At 42.9% G+C, this 22935-nt stretch overlaps 2 protein-coding genes across 2 annotated transcripts; both read right to left on the bottom strand.

The window, feature by feature from the left end:
• Positions 1 to 197: 197 nt before the first annotated feature.
• trim37 (tripartite motif containing 37) lies at positions 198 to 11531 on the bottom strand. The gene is made up of 24 exons (XM_089017468.1): positions 11356 to 11531; positions 10687 to 10755; positions 10511 to 10612; positions 9540 to 9580; positions 9339 to 9455; positions 8349 to 8436; positions 8147 to 8269; positions 7944 to 8067; positions 6758 to 6825; positions 6456 to 6580; positions 6104 to 6154; positions 5939 to 6020; positions 4635 to 4711; positions 4378 to 4557; positions 3154 to 3268; positions 2942 to 3076; positions 2736 to 2866; positions 2565 to 2650; positions 1534 to 1992; positions 1308 to 1412; positions 1090 to 1213; positions 643 to 728; positions 453 to 560; positions 198 to 379 (listed from the first exon to the last, which is right to left on the bottom strand). The coding sequence occupies exons 2-24, from the start codon at positions 10705 to 10707 to the stop codon at positions 345 to 347; spliced, it is 2583 nt and encodes an 860-aa protein (XP_088873594.1). The 5' UTR covers positions 10708 to 10755; positions 11356 to 11531; the 3' UTR covers positions 198 to 344.
• Positions 11532 to 15429: 3898 nt separating this feature from the next.
• castor2 (cytosolic arginine sensor for mTORC1 subunit 2) lies at positions 15430 to 22635 on the bottom strand. Its single transcript, XM_089017062.1, has 9 exons — positions 22321 to 22635; positions 20140 to 20210; positions 19200 to 19393; positions 18093 to 18225; positions 17902 to 18025; positions 16950 to 17060; positions 16781 to 16863; positions 16151 to 16245; positions 15430 to 16055 (listed from the first exon to the last, which is right to left on the bottom strand). Exons 1-9 carry the CDS (start codon positions 22431 to 22433, stop codon positions 15993 to 15995), a joined length of 987 nt encoding a protein of 328 aa, XP_088873188.1. The 5' UTR covers positions 22434 to 22635; the 3' UTR covers positions 15430 to 15992.
• Between the last annotated feature and the right edge of the window lie 300 nt (positions 22636 to 22935).

Genomic DNA, 22935 nt, shown 5'->3' with positions numbered 1-22935 from the left:
GTTGCATCATTACAGCAATGCTCCGTGCCAATGCGCTCTTCACAATGATTGACATGTTGGATGATTTTTAAAAATTAATAATAATTGAAATCATGCAGGCGAGCGGAATGGGAATTTGGTGTAAAGATGGTGGTCATCGTGGAAAGTAGCCATCTTGGTGGGGGCACTGGGAGAGTTTGAGGTCTCCATCATCTCAATCACAATGGGAATTTGTTGCAAAGATGGTGGTCATCGTGGAAAGTAGCCATCTTGGTGGGGGCACTGGGAGAGTTTGAGGTCTCCATCAGAATGGGAATTTGGTACAAAGATGGTGGTCATCGTGGAAAGTAGCCATCTTGGTGACATCATCTGTCAGTCACGTCTTCCGAGAGCGACTCCCCTTTAAGTGTCAAAAATAAAGGAAGCCGCTGTCAAAAATCATTTTTTTGGGTCACAAAACGGCGGCTCGTTACCTGAGCAGGGAAGCGTCTGGTCGTCGTAGCGACAGTCGGCGCCGTGTGCGTCGTCCTCATCTTCGGTGTCGCTCTCACTGCTGGTCGCCGGTATGGACACCAGCGGTTCTACAAGGGAAACCATGAGACGCGAGTGTGGCTTTTTTTGGGGTGAGGATCTCTTAAAACGCCCCCGAGGGCTTAAACTGACCTTCACTGGACTGCGCCGCTGGCCCCTCCAGCAAGGAACGTTGGGAGTTTCCGGAACTTTCCGACTCCGAGTGCAACACAGCCGCCCTGTGGAAGGTCACCGGGAGGTCAATGAGGGGAGGAAATCGCTCGCCATTTTCCATTTCTGATAAGAATAATCCATTTCATTTCTAAGCGCCTTTCAAAACTCTGTGGGTGAGCAGCGGCAGCCACACGCCCCAGAAGAACTGAAATAGATAGAAAGCTAGCTTGCCAGCTAATACATAGCTAATAGATAGCTAACTATCCAATAGTTAGCTAGCTAGATAGCTAACAGATAGCCAGCTAGCTAGCCAGACAGCTACCATACAGCTAATAGATACCTAGCTAGGTAGCCAGACAGGTAATAGATAGCCAGCCAGCTAACAGATAGCAAAGAGATAGCCAGCTAGTTAATGATGCACGGTACCCGCAGCTGTTAGCGGAGAAGACGACGTCCGCGGACATCGACGGCGTGTACAGCTGCGCCTTGGAGGGCGGCGGCGGCGACGGCTCGGCGGAGACTCGGGCGTCGTCCGTTACGCCCGCTCGTCCTGCGGGACGCCAGATGACGCGTGTGACTTGTTTTTAAAAAGGTTTGTATTGTCAATCAATGATCAATATTGACAAATAAACGGCGCTACAAACCATCAGGGGTGTCTTTGAGTTCGGCGTCCGCGTTCGATTCCTCCGAGTCTTTTTGGGTCTGCTCGGGACTCCGCCGATCCAGGACGGATGGCGGATATTTTCGTCCTGGTCGGGGTTGAAAACGACATTAGCGTCTCGTTCTTGGGGTGACGTCACCGGCAAATGATTGGTCGCCGACACCCGCGTTGGATTTCCACAACCCACGCGACACTTGGGGTTTTCTCACCGGTACGAAGGCCGGTTTTGCGTCCGTCCGCCGGTTCCGGTTGGCCCCCAAAAATCCCCGACGGTCCGGGTCCGAAATCGCCGGCGGCGCGGGCCTCCAGCACTTGGCTCTTGACGTCGGACATCTTGCTCCGCACTTCGGCCATTTGCGCCTTGAGGCGAACCAGAACCGCCGAGTCCGGCGGGGAGCGGCGCACCGCCTGCGGGCGGCGCTCTCGCTCTTTCCGGGAAGGGGCGCCGCCCGCATTTTGGAGGAGCGAGATGCGACGGGCGGCTTGAAGGCCCCACAGGGACTCGGCGCTGTTGTGCTCCTTCAGATCCAGCAGCTGGATGAGGATGACCGGGTCCATGTCCAGCAAGCTGCCGCCCGCGGCGCCGCCGGCGCAGGACGCCGCCCCGCCCGAGGCCCGGCCCGCGGCGGAGCTGAGGAGGGCCGAGCGCAGACGGGAGCTGGCGCCGCCTAGGGAGGAAACAGCAGCAGAAGAAACACATGCTAAGTGTTAGCTAGCTTGATCGTTAGCTAGCCGGGTAGGGGTCACTAGCTAGCTCAGGGCCGCTAGCTATCTCTAACACTAGCTAGTTCAATCGCTAGCTTAATCGCTAGCTAGCTCAGTGTTGCTAGCTAGCTCGGGGTCGCGAACTAGCTCAGGGCCACTACCTAGCTGTAATGCTAGCTAGTTCAATCGCTAGCTCAATCGGGGTCGCATGCTAGCTTGGCCACGAGCTAGCTCGGGGTCGCTAGCCAGCTAAATTTCTTGCTAGCTCGGGATCACTAACTCGCAGAATTTCACAGGTTTGATTTCCTTTCGCGGGCCAAATAAAATGACGTGGCGGGCCAGATTTGGGCCCCCGGGCCTCACGTTTGACACCTGTGTTTTTTTTTTTCTCCCCTTCCGGGTCATCAATAAGATCTTTAAAGGTCAAAGCTAATCAATAATGTGCATCCAAAGCCGCAAGTGGGCGCCCGTTGGAATGAGTCACCTTCCTCCAAGGCAAATAAAGCCCGTGTTGATGAGTCGCGGCGATCAGTACCTGAAGCGCCATCCAAGTCGTCGTCGGGGAGCTCCCCTTCCTCGGCGTCCAAGTTCCCCACGAAGTCCACGTCGTTCTCGCCAGACCTGAACCGGCACGGCGAGCGGGCGGGCGGACACGTCAAAGCCACTTTGAAGAGGGTTTTTTAGGTCTCGGCTCGCCGCCGCTCACATGGTCTCGTCGTCGACGTCGTTCTCCTCCGTGTTGCTGGTGGCCGCCGAGCTCCCCGACGTGCTGCTGCCGTCCAGCGGGTTGGCCTCCTCCTCCGTCAGGCAGTCCACCTCCAGGTCGCCGTCCGACAGCTGCCCAAAAGGGACGGCGGGAGTGAGGTCTCGCTACGGGGGGGGGGGGCGGCGCTCCCGGGGGGGCGGTCTTACGTTGGAGTCGTCGTCGTGCACCGTCGCTTCGTCGTCCGTCTTCTTGCCGGTGACGGGGCGAGGGATTCGTTCCCTCAGGTCGTGGGGGGAGGAGCTACGCGACGAACGGTGGCGGAACACTTCGATGGCTAACCTCTGAGAGACGGACACCCCGACATCCCAAAAAATTATTCGCTTGCCTTCGTCAAAGGCCCCCAAACCACCCGTGTCACCTCTTTGAGGTTGTTGATCTGCTGGACGTAGCCACTCTGCGCCGATTCCAGCTGGCTGATGTACCAGTACTGGTCTCGGCACTTCTGGAAGAAAGTGGGCGATCGGACCTGGTATCTGGAGGCGGGGGGAATCAAACAATAGGCTGTTATCGATTTGCCTTCTATTAGCTATATGTCTAGCTACCTATCTGGCTATCTATTTGCTATCTATTAGCTATCTGGCTAGCTAGCTAGTTATGTAGCTGGCTAATTATTAGCCATATGGCTGTCTAGCTAGTTAGCTAACTGACTAGCTGGCTATCTATTAGCTATCTGTTAGCTAGCTTTCTATCTATTTCAGTTACTTCCGGGTTGAGTGAACGCTGACACATGTGGCTGCCGCTTCTCACCCGCAGAAAAACCGATCCCGTCACTGTAAAGTGACCTCGAGAGTTTTGAAAGGTTCGTAGAAATGTAATGGATTATGATTATGATGATGATGATGATTATTATTATTGGGCGCACGGCCATTTTGCAGAATCTGCGAATGACACATGCTAATGACATATAATAACAATAATAGTACATTTCATTTCTAAGCGCCTTTCAAAACTCTCAAGGTCACTTTTCAGTCACAGGATAAGTTTTTGCCTGTGGGTGAGCAGCGGCAGCCACATGCGCCAGCGTTCACTCAACACGGAATAACTCGAATTGATAGCAAGCCAGCTAGCCAATAGCAAGTGAATAGAAAACTATTAGCTAGCGAATAGCTAGCTACAATTTTTTTAATGCACCAAAATAGAAGCTAGGAAATCATAAAATAAATGATATCTATTATAATGACCATACACAAGGCGCACTGTGAGCTTTTAACTCATTGACTGGCGGACGATGTGCCAGGGTTTTTGTCACTTTCACTCAAATTGCAGGACCCACAGAATATTGAGCTTTAGGACTACATAAACATTCAGTCTGGCGTTAGAAACCTTAGACTATCTTTTTCCATCATTAAAAAAAGAGTTAATTCCTAAGTTATATGGGGCTGGAGTTATATGAGCTTGAAATGGGGGCAGATGTACGAAATACAATGCAATACATGCAAATTGATGTCTCTCGCGCTTTAACAGCAACTGAAGCTGTAACAAAGCGCTAACATGGACAAAAGGCAAATGCCGCCCCCTCGTGAAAGGGAAAAACATTGCCAGAGGTCTGACCAGTGCTTTATCGGCACCCGATTGTGCGTACCGCAGCACCAGCGTGTCGGTCTGTGTGTTGAGGTAGCCCTCGCTGGCCAGCAGATCCAGTCGGAAGAAGCGGTTGTAGCCCCAACACTCGCCCACCTCAAAGTCGGACGCAAACTCGCGGATGATGTTCTTGCTCGGGTCGCTGGAGGCCTGGTGCACCATTTCCACGCGGTACTCGTACCTGTACCATGAGGAACGCCTCAAGGTTAAGGAGGTTAGGGAGGGGCGGGGCTTCGATGTGGAAATGATGAGACCGACTTGGAGGTTTCGGGGAGTCCGGCAGACAACTCCAAGAAGACCGACAGGTAGTTTCCGCGAACCACACCGTTGCCGTCCTGCAAGGACAAGAAACTGGATGCTATTTTTGCTAACACATTAGCATGCGACGGCGCTGTCAAAAAACGACCCCTCCACCCAATTTCTGTGTTTTTTATTTCGCTCAATCACAAACAAAAGTGTCCTTGAGAGTTTTGAAAGGTGTTTATAACTGACATGTATTATTATCATTTTTATTATTATTATAATTTTTTTAGTTATTATTTTTATTATTATTATTTTTATTTTTATTACAAAGGTTTCAAATCATCCAACCCGTTTTCACCCGTTTCACAAGGCAAAGAAATGACAATTCCATTTTTGCGAGTACATAGCGAGTCACAGGATATTTTTTCTGCAGGTGAGCAGCGGCAGCCACACGCGCCAGTGTTCACTCAACCCGGATTCGCGAGTACAGTGATACCTCATCTGACGAACTTAATTGGTTGCCAGAAAGTGTGTGTAAGGCGAAAAGTGAGTCTGCCGAACATGTATTTCCCATAAGAAACCATTAAAATGAGATTAATCCGTTCCCAGGTCCCCATAAAACATACTTGTCTACTAAATAAGCCTTCAAACTACACAAAATAGACGTTATTTTATGTATAATAAATGTACTATTGTATTGTAATGAAATAAACATTATTATTGATAAACTACAGTATAATAAAGTCGTTTTATTGACCTTTGTGATGGTCATTGCCTCTTGATGATATCCGAGTGAAGTTGCTGGCGATAATACCCTCACTCACACTGTCCCCTGCTATCTGCTTTTCGTTCATTCAAATCAACAGAAGTTTTTCAACCTCTTCTATTGCCCGAGACCGTTAATTAGACAACACAGAAACACCCTTCGCCTCACGTCGCAACGGTCGACTTAGCATACTGCTACTGGGACGCTAAGTCACACCAACGCACAGCTCGTCTGTGGTTTTCGATGATCTCCTTCTTCTGCTCAACCGTCATTTTCTTTTTTGTCTTCTTCGGCTCAACACGAGCCTGTGCTGGGGTCTTTTTCGGTCCCGTATTAGCAAAAGTACTCCACTCGATAACAAACCACGTCTGCAGTCAACAAAAGGGGGTGTGAGGCAAAATGTTTGCGAGCTAAAGCGTCCGTAAACTGAGGTATCACGGTAACCGAAATAAGGAACATGGCGGAGGAGGGTGGGTAAATATGGATCCAGATCATCGTACGATAACAATAGATTCCCATTCGATGTCAAGAAAGAGTGATGAGAGGAACTAACCGGGTAAACTTTGAGCCTCCAACAGAGTCCGGCGATCTGCAAGGGGGGGCTGTAAACCGGGTCGGCCCGCTGACGCAAGGTGCTGAAAAAGACATTAATAAATAAAAATCCCCGATGATAATTGTAACCAAAACCTTCTTCAACGGCGTCTCGGGTCGTACGTACCTGAAGTTGACCAAAACAAAAGTGCTCGAGTCGTACGCTGGAACCAGCTCGCTGGAAAACACAAATGGTGTGTGTTAGGCGAAAAGTGTGTCTTCCAAACAGTAATTTCCCATAGGAAACCATTAAAAAGAGAATAATCCGTTCCCAGGTCCCCATAAAACATAACTTCCAACTAAATAAGCCTTGAAACTACACACAATTGACCTTATTTTATGTATAATAAATGTGCTATGGTATTGTAATAAGAAATGAATAAACTGTACAGTATAATAAAGTTGTTTTATTGACCTTTGTGATGGTCGTTGATGGTTTGATGGAATGGGTAGCTTTTTGTATAAAGTGTCTCAAGTACCTGGTGAAGTCGGGCGGCACCGGCGTGGTGACGAAGGACTGCATGGGTTTCCTGTGGACCTGCTGGAACATGAGGAGGATCTCGGGACTTTTGGAGATCAGCTCGCTTTTACTGCACGAGTGGAGCTATTGGGGGGCAGGTGAGAAAACAAGACAAAAATAGGTCAAAGGTCACCTGGGTCAAATATTGCCGTTCATCTTGAAAAATGGATACAATTATTTTTTTGGACTTCAAAATCGTTCCAAGAAGAAGAAGAAAAATAAAAAGGCTCAATCATACGCCAAACAAGGAAGTGCTCCAACCTGATGCTCCACCTCCTGCAGGATGGACTCCAGCAGCTCCGTCTCCTGGGTTAACGACGTCTTTTGGCCTGATGACAAAGGAGGAAGAGGTGAGTGTTTGTATTTTCAGAGTGGGCGGGGCCAAAAAGATATTTCGGATCCAATAAATACGTTTTGGTGTGTTCATTTTTTTCACAAGCGCAATAATAATTCTAATATTGAATCGCGACATCTGTATTGGTGCCAATGACAAAATAAACAAATATACAAGAATTCAAGACATTACATAGATAAATTTAAAAAATACAAATAAATAAATACAAAAATAAATGGCAAATAAAAACACAGACTAATAATTAAATAAACACAGATAAATAAAACATAAATAAACAAAAATACATAAATAAATACAGGCAGAAATTACAAAACAAAAATAAATACTTAAACAAATAAATACATACAGAAATAAAAAAAATATAAATAAATACATCAATGAAAAATAAAAATAATGAAAAATAAATGAACAAACTAATAATTAAATAAAGAAACAAAAAAATACATAAATAAATACAGACTGAAATTTAAAAAATCTAAATATATAAATACAGAAATGAAAAATAAACACACAAACACACAATGAAGTAAATACATACACACATAAACATAAAAATACATACACAAATAAATATATAGACTGAAAAAAATACAAATAAACACATACATAAAATAAAAATAAACACACATAAACAAACAAGAATATAAATAAACAAACACATTAACTAAATAAATACATAAATACATACATAAACAAAAATTCATAAACATATAGACTGAAATTAAAAAATAAAAATAAATAAACACTTACATAAAATAGAAATAAACACAAAAATAAACAAACAAACTAACAATTAAGTAAATAAATACACAGATAAATACATACATAAACATAAAAATACATACACAAATAAATAACTATAGACTGAAATTAAAAAAATAAAAACAAATAAATGAATACATAAATAAATAAAAATAAAGAAGAAAATAACTAAACTAATAATTAAGTAAATAAATATATAAACATAAAAATGCAGACAAAAATTTGAAAATAAAATATAAATATATATATATATATATGTACACATTAAAAAATAAACACACAACTAAATACATAAATAAAATATGTGTGTGAGCGCAGCAGCCTTCCTACCCATAAGCGTGATGAGTTTGTTCTTCAGCTGGTTGTCCAGACGCGCGATCATCATTTCCACCGCGTTGCGGATTTCGCGCACCCGCTCGTCCTTGGCTCCCCGCACCGCCTCCACGTTCCTTTCCTGTCCCAAACGGCGACATTTATAGCGCCGCGACACGCCCGTCGCCATCACGCGGGGCGTCCCGACGAGCCGCGCTCACCACTTCCTGCACCAGGCCGATGAGCTCCATGAGGCGCCGCCGCAACTTGGACACTTCCTCTTTCACCTTGGTCACGTGCTGCTCGTAGATCTCCACCAGGGGTTTGAACGTGTGGCCGCCGTGCTACGCAAAACACAACAATAGGGCGTCGGCGCACAATCGGGGGCGGGACCCGGCGACTCTTTTGGCGAGGCTCGCTCACCATGCCGCCCCACAAAGCGCACTGGTGGCAGATGCATTTCTTGCACGTCCAGCAGAAGACGCTCAGCTTTTCGTGGTGGTTCTCACATCTTCAAAAAACAAATACAAACAAAATGGATCACGTGTGTAAGGCGAAAAGTGTGTATCCCAAAAATTGATTTCACATAGGAAACCATTAAAATGAGAATAATCCGTTCCCAGGTCCCTATAAAACATGATGTTTCTACTAAATAAGCCGTAAAACTACACAAAATAGGCCTTATTTTATGTATAATAAATGCGCTATGGTATTATAATGAAAGAAATAAACTGTACTGTATAATAAAGTTGTTTTATTGACCTTTGTGATGGTCGTTGATGGCTTGATGGAATGGAGTGGCCGCTTTCATTAGCATTAAACACTTGATGAGGAACGTGGCCTTCTTTCACCATCTTGACGAATGATCCCTTGTAGTTGCTTTCTTTGCGATAATTTTACCTTGTTCCTCATCAACTGTGTTTTGTTTAGCTGGGTTAATAGCTTTTTGCATCAAGTTTACAGATGGCTTGTTCGGGTTATTTGTGGAGCCTGATTGATGGGATATTTTAACCTTGTAGTCTGGTTTTGATCTATCAAAGTAGGAGTCCCAATTTCACTATTTTCTATCCATGTTCTCACTCTCTCTCTCTGTCGTCTGCCTGTCTCTTCAATGTTTAAAGCCCACCCCCCCCTCACTGCTGCGTTTCTTGACCGGGGGATAGAGGACAAAAACAGTCAGCTGCCATTTTCTTGTTAGGAGAACGGACTCGTTCGCGCTCCATGTGTATCCCGAAAAATAGTTCGTATGCCAAGGCAAAATTTTCTCAAATTTAACGTTCGTAAACCGAGGAGTTTGAAAACTGAGGTATCACTGTACTGCCATCTAGAGGCACCGCCTGGTACTATTATTTTAACTAGTCGCGAATTAGGAGGCGGCGCTCGGCAAAAACTCAAAAAACAAAAGGGTCTGACTTGTCTTTGTCGTTATCCTCGTGCTTGGTGAGGTTGCACAGCTGCAAGGTGTCCAGCTGCTGCGTCACTTCTTCGGCCCAGCGGCAGTTCACAAGCTCCCTCAGCTGTAGCGGAGCCCTGCAGGCGCACCATCGGGACGCTCTGAAGCATCGTTGGGATTTTGGAGGGAAAAAAAGGCTCAGTGGACGTTGGCGCACTTACCGACAGTGTGGACACTGAGCTCTCTGCTCCGTCAGCCAGCGCTGTCAACAAGAACAAGTGAATGTTAACGTCCACGCGAAAAGTGTGAAGGAAGGGCGCCAAACGGAGATATACTACAAAATTACTGATATTAATAATAATAAATTTCATTTAGAAGCGTCTTGCGCATGTGGCTGCCGCTTCTCAACCGCAGAAAAAAACGATCCTGTGACTATAAAGTGACCTTGAGAGTTTTGACAGGCGCTTATAAATCAAACGGATTATTATTATTTAGCTAGCTAGCTAGCTGAGCCAAAGATAGTGACTGTGGGCACCAGGTAGTAAGCACCTCCATCTCTACAACATTAGTAGCATGTTCTAAAAAAGTGATTGGGCACCATCAATGTCAACAATCTTAGCAGCTCTATTAGCTAGCTATCTATTGGCTATCTATTAGGCTAGCTTTCTATTTGTTTGAGTGATTTCCGGGTTGAGTGATTGCTGGCACGTGTGGCTGCCGCTGCTCACCCAAAGAAAAATTGTGTGCATCTATTTAGTTATTCAATCATTCACTCATTTATTTTTTTTATTCACCCATGTATTATTTATTTATTCATGCACATCTTTGTTTACCTATTTATCGATTTATGCGTGTATTTTTGTATTCATTTTGTTGTATTTCTTTGTGTGTATGTATTTATTATTACCTATCTACTGGCTTGCTAGCTAGCTTTCTATCTCTTTGTCTATAGTATTCTATTTGAGTTACTTCCGGGTTGAGTGAACGCTGGCGCGTGTGGCTGCCGCTGCTCACCCACAGAAAAACTCTGACTGTAAAGTGACCTTGAGAGTTTTGAAAGGCGCTTATAAATGAAATGGATTATTATTATTATGACGCAGCACTAACAACCCGCTACGGTTGTACCAAGAAGCGATAGGAGCGATTGATCGTTTTAAGACAGCGCGCCAAAATAAAAGCATGTCCCACTTACTCGTATGCAACTGAAGCAGCAGAGTTTGGAGCAATGCGGGCAGAGGCGAGCATCCCTCAGTTTCTCCATGCAGATGAAGCAGCGAAACACTTCGGCGATGCTCTACGTCCACCAAAACAACAAATGGGACCATTATAAAATGAGCCGGACTGGGATTTGTGCGGCGACCAACAAACCTCCACGCTTTGTTCGTCCATTTCCGCCAGTTTGAGTCCACAAAGTCCGGCAAAAAATGGCGCCTTACACTACAAATGAAACAACGCAAGTGTAACCAACTTTCTCATGAATTTATCTTTCACAGAACCTCGTTTGATTATTACTGATGCGTTAAAACTAACAAATACACAAATGCCTCTGTAAAAGAGCTGTTCGTAGGTTTCCAAAATAAAAGCGAAATTCATGGAAAAAGACGCAAATCTGCTAACGTATAATGACGAGGGGTTGATTTCAGTTAAAAAATGGCCCTTAATCGATCTCCACACAACCAAACAGTACATACAAATGAATGTCATATGTATATAAATATATTCACACACAGACTACTGCAATTTATTATGACAGCCTGAGTAAGGGCTATGCTAGCTTTGCAGCGGCTGTTGCTAACGTTGTGTCCGATGAGAAGCTAAACATTTAAATGCTTGTTGTTGGTTGCCATGTGCAACATAGTCTCATAAGTTGTGTGTACACGACCGTTTTAACATATCTTGTCGTCGACGTTAATAAAAGAAGCGTGTTGCAGGGGAGAGAAATAATCTAGCAGAAGGCAGCTAGCTAGCTAGCTAACTAGCTAGCTAGCTAACTAGCTAGCTCCTGACGTTCGCTGTTTGTCGCCGACCTCACCTCACCTCGTCGTTACTCGCAGTAGATAAAACGACTTTTGCAAGAACGAGCAAGCAACATCTCGTTGTTGTTCTTGTCTGGTTCTGTACCGGGCGTCGTCCGACGTCCAAACATTGACCCGGAATGGAGAAGGGTGACAGGACGACCGGTTAGCTGCAGCGATTCAACCTCCCCACCAAACGGAAAGAGACGATCCGTAAAGCCTTCCTCTTCCGTAGTGGTGTCCAATCAGAGCTCGGTATTTCTTCTTCGTCTGTTAAAGGTCCTTTCGTAGCTGACAGAGAACACTCGCTTTCAAGTGATGGTAATAACGCAAGTCAAGTACAAATCGATTAATAATGATACATTTTATTTTAAAGCTCCTTTCAAAAATTTCAAGGGGACTTTACAGTCACAGGATAACAACAATTTTCTTTTTCTGCGGGTGACGCACCAGCGTTCACTCAAACCGGAAGTAACACTCACTACACGAACAAGACCATAAAACGATCACCGGCACAATAATATTTAAATAAAGTAAAACTACTCACCATTTGCTCTTATCAACTAGAATACAAGAGGAGCTGTGTGAGCAGGAGAAAAAAAAGAAAGATATGAAAGTATTATTATTATTATTATTATTATTATTATTATTATTATTATTATTATTATTATTATTATTATTATTATTATTATTATATGAAATAGTGTTGCCCGAGTTCATGAAGAGCGTTCGTTCAGGGGTACACAAGACACAAGAGTTTTACAATATTAACCACACTGTGGCGCCGCTTCTGTGAGTTAGCTAAAATCATTTTGGAGCAAAAGGTGAGAAATTCAGCCAAACCAGCTGCTCGCCACGGGATCTGACCCTTTGACCCCCACCCCCGTGAGGGAGACTCCACTGCAACTCAAACATGGGAACCAGCTAGGAGGCTAGCTAATAGATAGCAAACAAATAGCAAATGGATAGCAAACAGATAGCAAATATATAGCCAGCTAGGTAGCTAGCTAATAGAGAGCAAATGGATAGCAAATAGATAGCCAGCTACGTAGCTAGCTAATAGATAGAAAATTTCAAACCACCTCTCAAAAATAAGAAATAAAAATCAGTCAAAATGTCCATTTGAGTTTTAACACTGACAATTTTTATTGTATTTTTCTTTTTAATCGACTAGTCGAATCTGAAAGGTGAAGAAACTAACAACAACAACAACAACTTGAAACAACAAGCAAGAAATACATTTTTTTTGTTATCAGCAAATGCTTAAAACCAAGAGACAACTCCCGTTTTTTTTTTTTTTTTTTTGCTCACCAGTACAGCAGGATTATTAATTTTTTTGAGGGGGTGGGGGTTGAGTGGTGAGGCCAACCTGCATTAAAGTGCAGACGACTGGTTGAGAGATTTGTCAGGGAGGCGGAGTTTCAAAGATCGGAAAATAGACACGGAGCTTCCTTCGCGTGTTAGCTTATTATTATTATTATTATTATTGTGTCGTCATTATTCTCGTCACAAAAAGTGGCTCAGTAATACATTACGGACAAAAAAAAAAAAAAAGAACTAACATGTCAACACTGGGAGCAATGACGTCGTCACCGCTAATGCTAACACTTTCTCTGCGTTCTTGGCGGCGGGAAAACAAAATGGTGGAGGAAAAAAAAGTGAAGTAAAGCTAATTGTTGTTAAGAATTTGGCGACAAAAAATATACATGTGGTAGAATCATTGAGTTGCTAAAGCTAAGCTAACTAATTGTGGACACAATAATTGCTTTTTAGCCCAAAAAATTAAGCGCAAGTTAAGCTAGGCTAATCGTTCACTGGTTTGTTGTGAATGATTTAACGTTGAGGGTTTTAAAGTTGAGTTTTTTCAGCAGCGTTAGCGAGTTTCATGAACTAAGCTAATTGTTTCTTGGTAAACGACGCCTATACTAGTGAGATTTTTATGTAATTTTTTGCAAGAAAATATGAATCATGACAGTTGAAACCTGATTGACAAAATTTTGGGTTGATTATCAAAAACAAAAATGTACAAAAATAAAAATAGAAAAGTAAACAAATGAGTATAATTTCACCCAAAAACGGTTAACTGCAGATATGCTAGGAGCTAACGCGAGGCTAATTTTTCGCATTAATCGTGCAGTCGTTAGCAAGAAAATCGGAGCAAGTAAGGCTAAGCTCATTTATTTCTTAGTCTTTGTCTCATATTAACAAGGAATTGTCATTTTTCCCCCTACTAGTCAAGCTAGTTTTGTGACTTGCTAAATTGATTGTTTTATTGGTCCAAGATTAGTTTATTTATTTTTTTGTGGGGAAAAAAACATTAATCGACAAACACAATTTATGGATGACATAATATACTTGCTATATATATTTTTTTAGGGGGGAAATTTGGGGGTAGATTATATATTTAAAAAAAATCATCTAAAATAGTGATTATAATTTCATCGCATTTGATAAATGTTGGCAATGTTGCGGGCAAATTTTAGTTGAATTCCATAAATAAAAATGGGAAAATTTACATTTATAGCAGCGGATGGCTGTTTTGTGATTTTAGGATAAGCAAATTGTTTTTTGTGTAACCTGAAAGCCAAAACAAAAAAAAAAAAAAAAATCCCACCTACAATGTTTAAAATTATAAACTACAATCTACAGTATTTTCAAAATAAAATTAAAATGTGCTGGTAGCCCAAAAGCCAGCTACGGCTAGCAACATAAAATAGAATGACGTTAGTAGCCAAATTAAATCTATTTGTGTTAGCATTAGCTTATTGGTGAAAAAAAAGAAAGTAACTTAATTAATCTTTTTAGTTTTCACACCCGAAATCGAAGTATTTGTGAGAGATTTTGGCCTTGTGAAAACTGAAAGCTAAGTGATTAGATTTTCGCATTTTACTGAAATTTCCTGGAATTTTACTGAAATGTTACTGAAATTTTACAAGAATTTTACTGAAATGTTACTGAAATCTTACTGAAATTGTACTGAAATTTTACAGGAATTTTACTGGATTTTTACTGCAATGAGACGGCTCACAAACAAAACAAAAAAACAACAACAAAAATGACCTTCAGAATAAAGTGAATAAAAATCTCGGCCCAAAGTGTTAGCGCCAATTTCACAAGATCGCAAAAGAAAACCCAAATAAAACATTTTTTTCTTTCATTTTTCCCCCTTTTTCCCCCTGTATGAATTATTAAACGATATTTGTGAACCAGTGATGACGACGACAGGTACACCAAGTGAAAAGGCAAAAAAAAAAAAAACATTCAGTCGGTACAAAATATTTCAATGTAAAGTTAGCATTGTCTTATTGTGGCGGGGTTGAGGGGGGATATTGGGTATTGTCACGTTCTAAGCTGATCGCTATCAAGTAGTCAACAAACTATCAATGCTACATATCCACTGTCGTTAGCATATGGACTGAAAATGAAGCAACGGTGGGGCGAGAGGTGACGGTTGCTTGTAGGGTGAGCGCCGTGACCCCAAAACAAAAAAATTAAAAAATTAGGGGGTGAGGGGTCGTTATCAAGATGAATCTACAACTTCACGCCAACGCGTCGCGGCCTCAGATTGCACCACAAAAGGCAGCATCACTCTAGGCTTTCAAATTAAAAGAGAAGAAAAATAATATCTTGGCACCAACAAAAAACGAGTGGAAAAAGGAAGAAGAAAAAAAATTGAGCAAAAAAAAAAAAAAAGTAAACAATAAAAAAAGGACCCGCCCAAAAAGTCAAAAAAGACAAAACAAAAAAATAATATAAACAAAAAAGAGGAAATAAAACACCTTGAAATAATTGGGGTAGAAAAAAAAGATTTAAAAAAAAAAAACGTGAACACAAAAAAAAACCCTAAAAAAAAGTCAGGAAAGAATAAAAAAGACAACAAATATATCAACAAAAGAGGAAATAAAACACCTAGAAATAATTGGGGTGGAAAAAATTGATAAAAAAAAAAAATATGAAGACCAAAAAAAGACCAAAAAAAATCTCAAAAAATTAGTAATAAAAAACAAAAAAGAGACAAAATATGAAGACCAAAAAAAGACCCCTCAAAAAAAAAAACCCTCAAATTATAGAACAAAAAAAAAAGAAACAAAAGTGAAGACAAATAAAAAGACCCCCTCAAAAAAATCAGAAATTAAAGAACAAAAAAAAGTAGTAAAAAAAACGTGAAGACAAAAAAAAAGACCCCCTCAAAACAAAATAAATGTCATATTGTAGAACAAAAAAAAGTAGTAAAAAAACCTGAAGACAAGAAAAAACTGAAATTGTACAACAACAAAAAAATAAAAAGTAGTGAAAAAAGCTTATTTTTTGAATTCTTCCGCAAGTACATTCATCATCCTTGCCAGTCAGTCAGTCAGTCGTGGTGGTGGGGGGGGGATTTTGTAACTCACACATTACGTGATGACAGTGAAGCAGCAAAAACTACAGAGAGGCGGAGCCTGCAAGTAGGTGGGACCAACGGGGGGATGGGGCGGGGCCAGTTGAAAAGGAGGCGGGGCTGGAATCGAAAGGGATAAAAAGGGGAAGGAGCGCAAATGGGAAAAAATGGCTGAGTGACACGGCGGTCCGCTAATTAGCTCTCGGTAGTTAGTTTTTTTTTTTTTGGGGGGGGGAACCTTTTTTTGTTGTTTTTTTTTTTTTGTCTTTTTTTTTGTCTTGCTACGCCAGGTTGCTGTCGCTCCTCAGGGCTCCGATCACACTTTGGATATTCTCCTCGGGAACCTGCGGAAGATGCCGCGCTTGCTTGGTATCCATTTGAAAACAGCCAATCAACCAATGACTCCGCCCCCCCAAAATCCAAAACATGGCCGACTCACCAAGGCGTGGTCAAACTTGAAGGTGCTAATATAGTAAGCAGGAATGTCGGCGGTCGCCAGGGGTTCCGATATTTGAGCCACGATGCCGCATTCGTCTGTTCAAATCAAAAATGGCGGCCATAAAACACGCCGCGACGAACGTTAGATAGCCATCTAGATAGCTAAAAATAAGAATACATTTCATTTCTAAACCCCGAAGTAACTTAATATATAGCAAGCTAGCTAGCAAGCGAATATATAGCTAATAGTCAGCGCATAGATAGCTAACAGCTAGCGAATAAATAGCTAATAGCTAGCGAATAGATAGCTAATAGCCAGCGAATAGATAGATGTTAGCCAGCGAATAGCTAATAGCTCGCGAATAGATAGCGAATAGGTAGCCATTCGCCAGCAAATAGATAGCCACCAGCTAGCAAATCGATAGCTATTAGCTAGTTAATAGATAGCCAGCTAATAGATAGATAGATAGTGGGATAGATAGATAGCTAGCTAGATAGCCAGCTAGTTAGTTAAATAGCTAGTAGACAGCAAATAGCTAGCTAGCTAGATAGCCAGCTAACTCGCTGCCTATCTATTAGCTATCTATCTATCTAGCTATCTATTAGCTGGCTATCTGGCTGGCTGACTTACCAAATCCTAAAGGTTGCCCCCCGATTCGAACCATTTTCCAGAGTTCGCCCGAAGCACTGGTGAAAAGGACGTTATTTGGGAACCTGCGGAAGTGGGGGGGGGGAAGTAGTGTTGGGTGATTAGCATTTTTTTCTTTGGGGAGGGGGCAGTCAAAGCCGCCATGGCTCACCTTTGCGTCGTCTGTTCGTCCATGACTAGCGAAATGTAGCCTTCGATGAGGGAGAACGAGAAGAACCGAATGTGACTAGCGTCCTCGCTGCTAGCGCCCGATTCTTTCGACCTTAAGACAAAAACCAAAAAAAGAGCAAAATCGAATGTATTCAAGAATTGAAATGCATGACGTGGAGCGCCATTCCCGAAATTGTCCGGGTTTAGGTTTTTTTTTTCTTGCTTGGGTGCCGATAAAGTGCGGTAAAGTCATGTTGGGCATTGCAGAAATGAAACTCGGCTAATTAGCGACGTAGCGCGCGTCGCCTTGCAATTGAACTCATTCACTGCCAATCAGAAATTATTTCGGGAATTGAATAGATGACGTAGAGCGCCATTCCCAAATTCGTTTGGGTTTTGTTTTTTCATGCTTGGGGGCCGATAATGCGCTGGTCAGACCTCTGGAAATGTTTTTTCCCCACAAGGGGGCAGAATGACCCTTTTTTCCTCCATGTTAGCGCTTTGTTGCATAGTTAAAGCGCTATATAAATATGCATTTTATTGTATTTTGGACAATTGCCCCCATTTCAAGCTCAGTTAACTCCTGAAGCATATAACTTAGGAATTAACTCTTTTTTCGTCTCTTTTTCGTCAATGGATGCTACAGCTGCGTGTTTGCTTTCAACATTTAGCTTGTCGTGCACATTCCACCATGACGTCCCTGATACACTGCTGAAAAGGATGCTTCGATCCTCTCCTCTTTCACCTAGAACCGCTTCATGTCACAAAGAGGGTACAGCAAGTGCTGAAGAATGAATGAGTCTATGTGTCTTTGTGTTGTTATTGAGTTTTTTGTTGTTGGTTTTTTTTTTACTTCAAGATGGCGCTTGCAAGAGTGGCTGCCTTTCCAGTATTTTGTTTTCTACTTCTTTCTTTCCTTTCCTCACTTTGCTAGTGGGGGGTAAACAACTTACCCCCCAGAGTAGAACATGACATCCATGAGCAAAGTAGCGACAGATGGTAGCGTGTCCGGATCCAGACTGGTCACGCAGAACATGTTACTGGGACTGGAGAGCGGGTGGATGATTGGTCGCGGCGCTGTGAAGAAAAAAAAAATCGTTTGGTGAGAAGAACGAATGGGACGCTCGGGCGTTTGTTCCCGTACCGAGTTTGGGTTTGACAAAACCGTTGGTCACCCCCAAGCGGTGGGCGGCCACCGTCTCCCCGTTGACCACCCGCAGCAACGTGAATTCCGAAGACAGCGTGTGCATGACCATGGGGAGGTCTCGTTCTCGGACCTGCAGGAGATACAGATTCATACTTTTCGGTCATCAATACAGTGCAAACTGGCTTTTCGACCATAATCCTTTCCAGAAAGCTGTTCGAAAAACCAATTTGGTGGAAAACTGAAACATTTGCCATGATAATCAATGTCTGATTCTTTTTTTTTTAAATCGTGATTGAAAAATATAAACATGTTGACTCACAATGGAGGAGAATGCGTTGGTCACAATGAGATGTGGCACAAGGAAGTGACATTTCAGGAAGTGACATTCCAGGAAGTGGCATTCCAGGAAGTGAGCTTTCAGGAAGTGATATTCCAGGAAGTGACATTACAAGAGTGAGATGTCAGGAAGTGACATCTCAGGAAGTGACATTTCAGCAAATGACATATCAGGAAGTGACATTTCAGGAAGTGACATTCCAGGAAGTGGCATTCCAGGAAGTGAGCTTTCAGGAAGTGATATTCCAGGAAGTGACATTACAAGAGTGAGATGTCAGGAAGTGACATCTCAGGAAGTGACATTTCAGCAAATGACATATCAGGAAGTGACATTCCGGAAGTGACTCATCAGAAAGTGACGTATCGGGAAGTGACATTTCAGGAAGCAACATATCAGGAAGCGACATTTCAGGAAGTGACATGACAGGAAATGACATACCAGGAAGTGACATTTCAGGAGTGGCATTACAGGAAGTGGCATCCCGGAAGTGACATTCCAGGAAGTGACTCATCAGAAAGTGACGTATAACAAAGTGACATTTCAGGACGTGGCATAACCGGAAGTGAAATTACAGGAAGTGACACATCAAGAAGTGACGTATAAGCGCGTGATGTATCAGGAAGTGACATTTACAGAAGCAGCTGGGAGTCGAGTGGTGCATTCAGGTGCACTCAGTTAAATCGAGAACCCATTTCAGTTGTAAACCTCGGCATAAAACAAAACTCTATTTTTGATCAAAACCCCAATTGGTCGACAATGCCACTCACCAGGATGAAGTCCGTCTGATAGGTGGACAGCATGAAAACGGAAATGTTGTGGTCGGCCAAGGGGGCGATGACCGATTTGGCGATTTTGGTGACGCCGATGGGTTGAGAGTTGGAAGCGTTTCCGCCTCCCGACACAACGTTGAGCGCCAGCCACGTGGCCTCGGCCACGCTGATGTGCTCCGATTCGGGCAGCTCTGCGGGAAGACATATCATATTATTACATTTTATAATAATAATAATAATAATACATTTCATTTATAAGCGCCTTTCAAAACTCTCAAGGTCACTTTACAGTCACAGGATAATGTTTTTCTGTGGGTGAGCAGCGGCAGCCACACGCGGCAGCGTTCACTCAACTTGGAATAACTCTAATAGATAGCAAGCTAGCTAGATAGCTAATATGTTTCCTGACTCAAATAGCTAGCTAGCTAGCTAGCTAAACGATAGATAGATAGCTAAATGCTAGCTAGCTAGCCAGAACATTGAGTATTTACCAGATTGACAGTTAGCTAACTAGCTAGATAGCTATATAGCTAATAATAATAATAATACATTTCTAAGCACCTTTCAAAACTCCCAAGGTCACTTTACAGTCACAGGATAAGTTTTTCTTCGGGTGAGCAGCGGCAGCCACACGCGCCAGCGTTCACTCAACCCGGTAGTAACTCAAATAGATAGAAAGCTAGCTAGCTAATAGTTAACTTACAATTCTGTCTTATGAAAAATAAAAATAAATTAAAAACTCTCTCTGGTAACCAGGGAAACGGAGGAGTTTAGGTCAGGTGCGCGACCACGCGGATTCACTCAGCGAAGACGAATGGCCCCCGGCCAGGCGGCCATTAGCGACAAAGTGTGTTCAAACATTGAGCGACGCCGCAACCTTCGTTACACAACGTCGGCCATGATGTCACCGTTGCCGCGGAGACGCACGCGGGCTCACCTTTAAAACCTTCCTCGTCCACGATGATGGTGTAGTCCTCCGGCGTCTCCGTCAGGCTGAAGAACTTGCACCTGAGTGGAAGATGGCGGATATGAAACGCCACGGCAACAACGCCGCCATTTTTTTCCCACCCCCTATTATAATAATAATAATAATAATACACAAAGGTCACTTTATTAGCCAGTGCAGTTTATTTTAATTACAATACAATAACACATTTACTATACATAAAATAAGGTCTATTTTGTGGAGTTTTAAGGCTTATTCAGTAGACAATGATGTTTTATTGGGACCTGGGAACGGATTATTCTCATTTTAATGGTTTCTTATGGGAAATAAAGGTTTGGCAGACAAACTTTTCGCCTTACACACACTTTCTGGGGACCAATTAAGTTTGTGAGATGAGGTATCACTGTACTCGTGAATCCGGGTTGTGTGAATGCTGGCGCGTGTGGCTGCCGCCGCTCACCTGCAGAAAAAATATCCGGTGACTGTAAAGTGTCCTTGAGAGTTTTGAAAGGCGCTTAGAAATTAAATGTATTATTATTTATTTCATTTATAAGCGCCTTTCAAAAGTCTCAAGGACACTTTACAGTCACAGGATACGTTTTTCTGCGGGTGAGCAGCGGCAGCCACACGTACGAATTCACCTTGCAAACAAATTCACCTTGAGAATGAATTCACCTTGCGAACGAACGAATTCACCTTACGAACAAATTCACCTTGCGAACGAATGAATTAACCTTACGAATGAAAGAATTCACCTTGAGAACGAGTTCACCTTACAAACGAATTCACTTATGAACAAATTCAGCTGATGAACAAATTCACCTTACGAATGAATTCACCTTACGAACTAATTCACTTTACGAATTAATTCACTTATGAACACGTGTTTGGAACATATCTCGTTCGTAAGTTGTGGAGCGTCAGTATAAGTTTAAACAATTCGTATTGTCGTTATTTCCCAAGGTAAGATTTGCGATTCCCATTCAGTTCTCGCAGGTGCGACCTCCGCCCAGGTCACGCGACCCAAAAAATATGCACCACGTGGGCCGTGGTAACGTCTATAAGGCCAAAGGGACACGTTGGGATTTCACGTCTGGAAACGCGGGTTGAAAACCTCTCCAAATTTTGTTTTTGTCCATCCGAGGCCCGATTTAATGACAGCGTTGATCGGGTTGCCGCTACTGAGCTAATTGAACCTCGCCATGAGTTGAATTCCCAGATCACGTAAGGAACTTCACAAGGACTCATTGACAGAGTCTTGTTGTTGTTGTTGCTGCCGCTGAACTCCGAGTGACCCGTGGGAACATTAATTACATCAAATATTTGTGGACGGAGGGGAGGCCAGAAGGCCTGAAGGGGTTGGGGGGGGGGATTTTAGGATCACACCCACATAGGCAAGACAATGGTTGCTTTTGAAAAAAAACATTAACATTGTCTATGTTGATTAGATTTTCTTTAACTTCGTTAATAGGTCTACTGCCAGCGTAAAAGTACTCAAGTACAAAGTCAACCCCCCCCCCCCACCCCGCCCCCATCCAACTTATAATAGTGCCTGTACGATTAACGACAATTTGGTGAAGGCAACATTTCCGACATGTAACGATGAGACATTTCGACGTTGCGTTCGATCCTATTGGGGAAAATGGAAAAGTGTCAGGAGGGAATCATTTGAGATGAAATGCGTGCTTGGGAAAGGCTTTGGCGAGCTCACATGGTGCGTTTAGGGGAACTTAACCTGCTTAAGGCTCACATTAATCACAGACCGGCGACGAAAACAAGTGCAAAGGCCTCTCCTCGCACGACGACATTCTCGTCGCCGAGCTGCAACGCCGGTCTTTGAACGCAACGCAGCAGCAATCATGCCACTTTTGACGCTTTAAAAACGGAGTTTGGGCGAGAACAGGCCCGGTAAAAGACAGATATACAAGTCGATACGCACGCCGGGTTGGCGTGTACCCAGCTCAGGGTGGCAATAATCGCATAAAGGCCCGAGAAAAGCGGAGCTGAATCGATCAAAAAACACACACATTTAAACAGCATTACGGTGCGTTTGCGACGCCTCGGAAAACTAGTGGCAAACATCGAAAAACGACGAACATTTGAAGCTAGCTGCCTTTAAAGTCCAACATTAACGTGCAGGTTTGGCGACGTGGAGGAAACTAATGGACGTACCTGGTTTTGGAGGCCAAGAAGGCGAGTTTGATTAATCCGTGAGTGCAAATTTGGATCCCTTCCTTCTCTATACTCGCCACTTTCAAGCTGTGCTCTAGAATGTGAAGCTCCATCTTCTACGTCTTCTCATTGGAAAGGGGGCGGCTACAGAAAAAAACAAAACTACAAAAATAACTCGAGAAAGCTACGTACTTGTATATAAAAATGTTATTCATCAATACATAGGCGCTCCATCCTAAAGTCGTCTTAAAGAGAGAATGGGGAGAAGGAGACAGAGAGAGGGAAAGAGAAGCAGAGGGGGGAAGAAAGCAAGTGGTAAAAAAAACTGACCTCCTTCAAGATGGAGACGGAAACGCTCGCAATTCCGGTTGTCGGCTTTGCAAAATAAAACAAGTCGGTGTCACGTAAAAAAAAACAATTGTCACAAAAAAAACCATACGACGAAATGGATATATTTATTTGTTTCGTTAAATGTTTCGAATACATTTTTTATAACCTAATAGCAGTAATAGTCGTATCCTATTACTCATTTTATTCTTTTAAGAGTGTTATGCAAAGTAGAGTCAGGAAGATTTCAGAATAAATGTTCAGAGTCTCGAGCAGCGTTTCTGAATG

This window comes from Hippocampus bargibanti, linkage group LG16, assembly GCF_051943395.1.
Source record: "Hippocampus bargibanti isolate YZ-2025 linkage group LG16, ASM5194339v1, whole genome shotgun sequence".
In the NCBI taxonomy this organism is placed as follows: Eukaryota; Metazoa; Chordata; class Actinopteri; order Syngnathiformes; family Syngnathidae; genus Hippocampus; species Hippocampus bargibanti.
The sequence above is the reverse complement of the archived record's forward strand: the minus strand, read 5'-3'. Positions and strand labels throughout refer to the sequence as shown.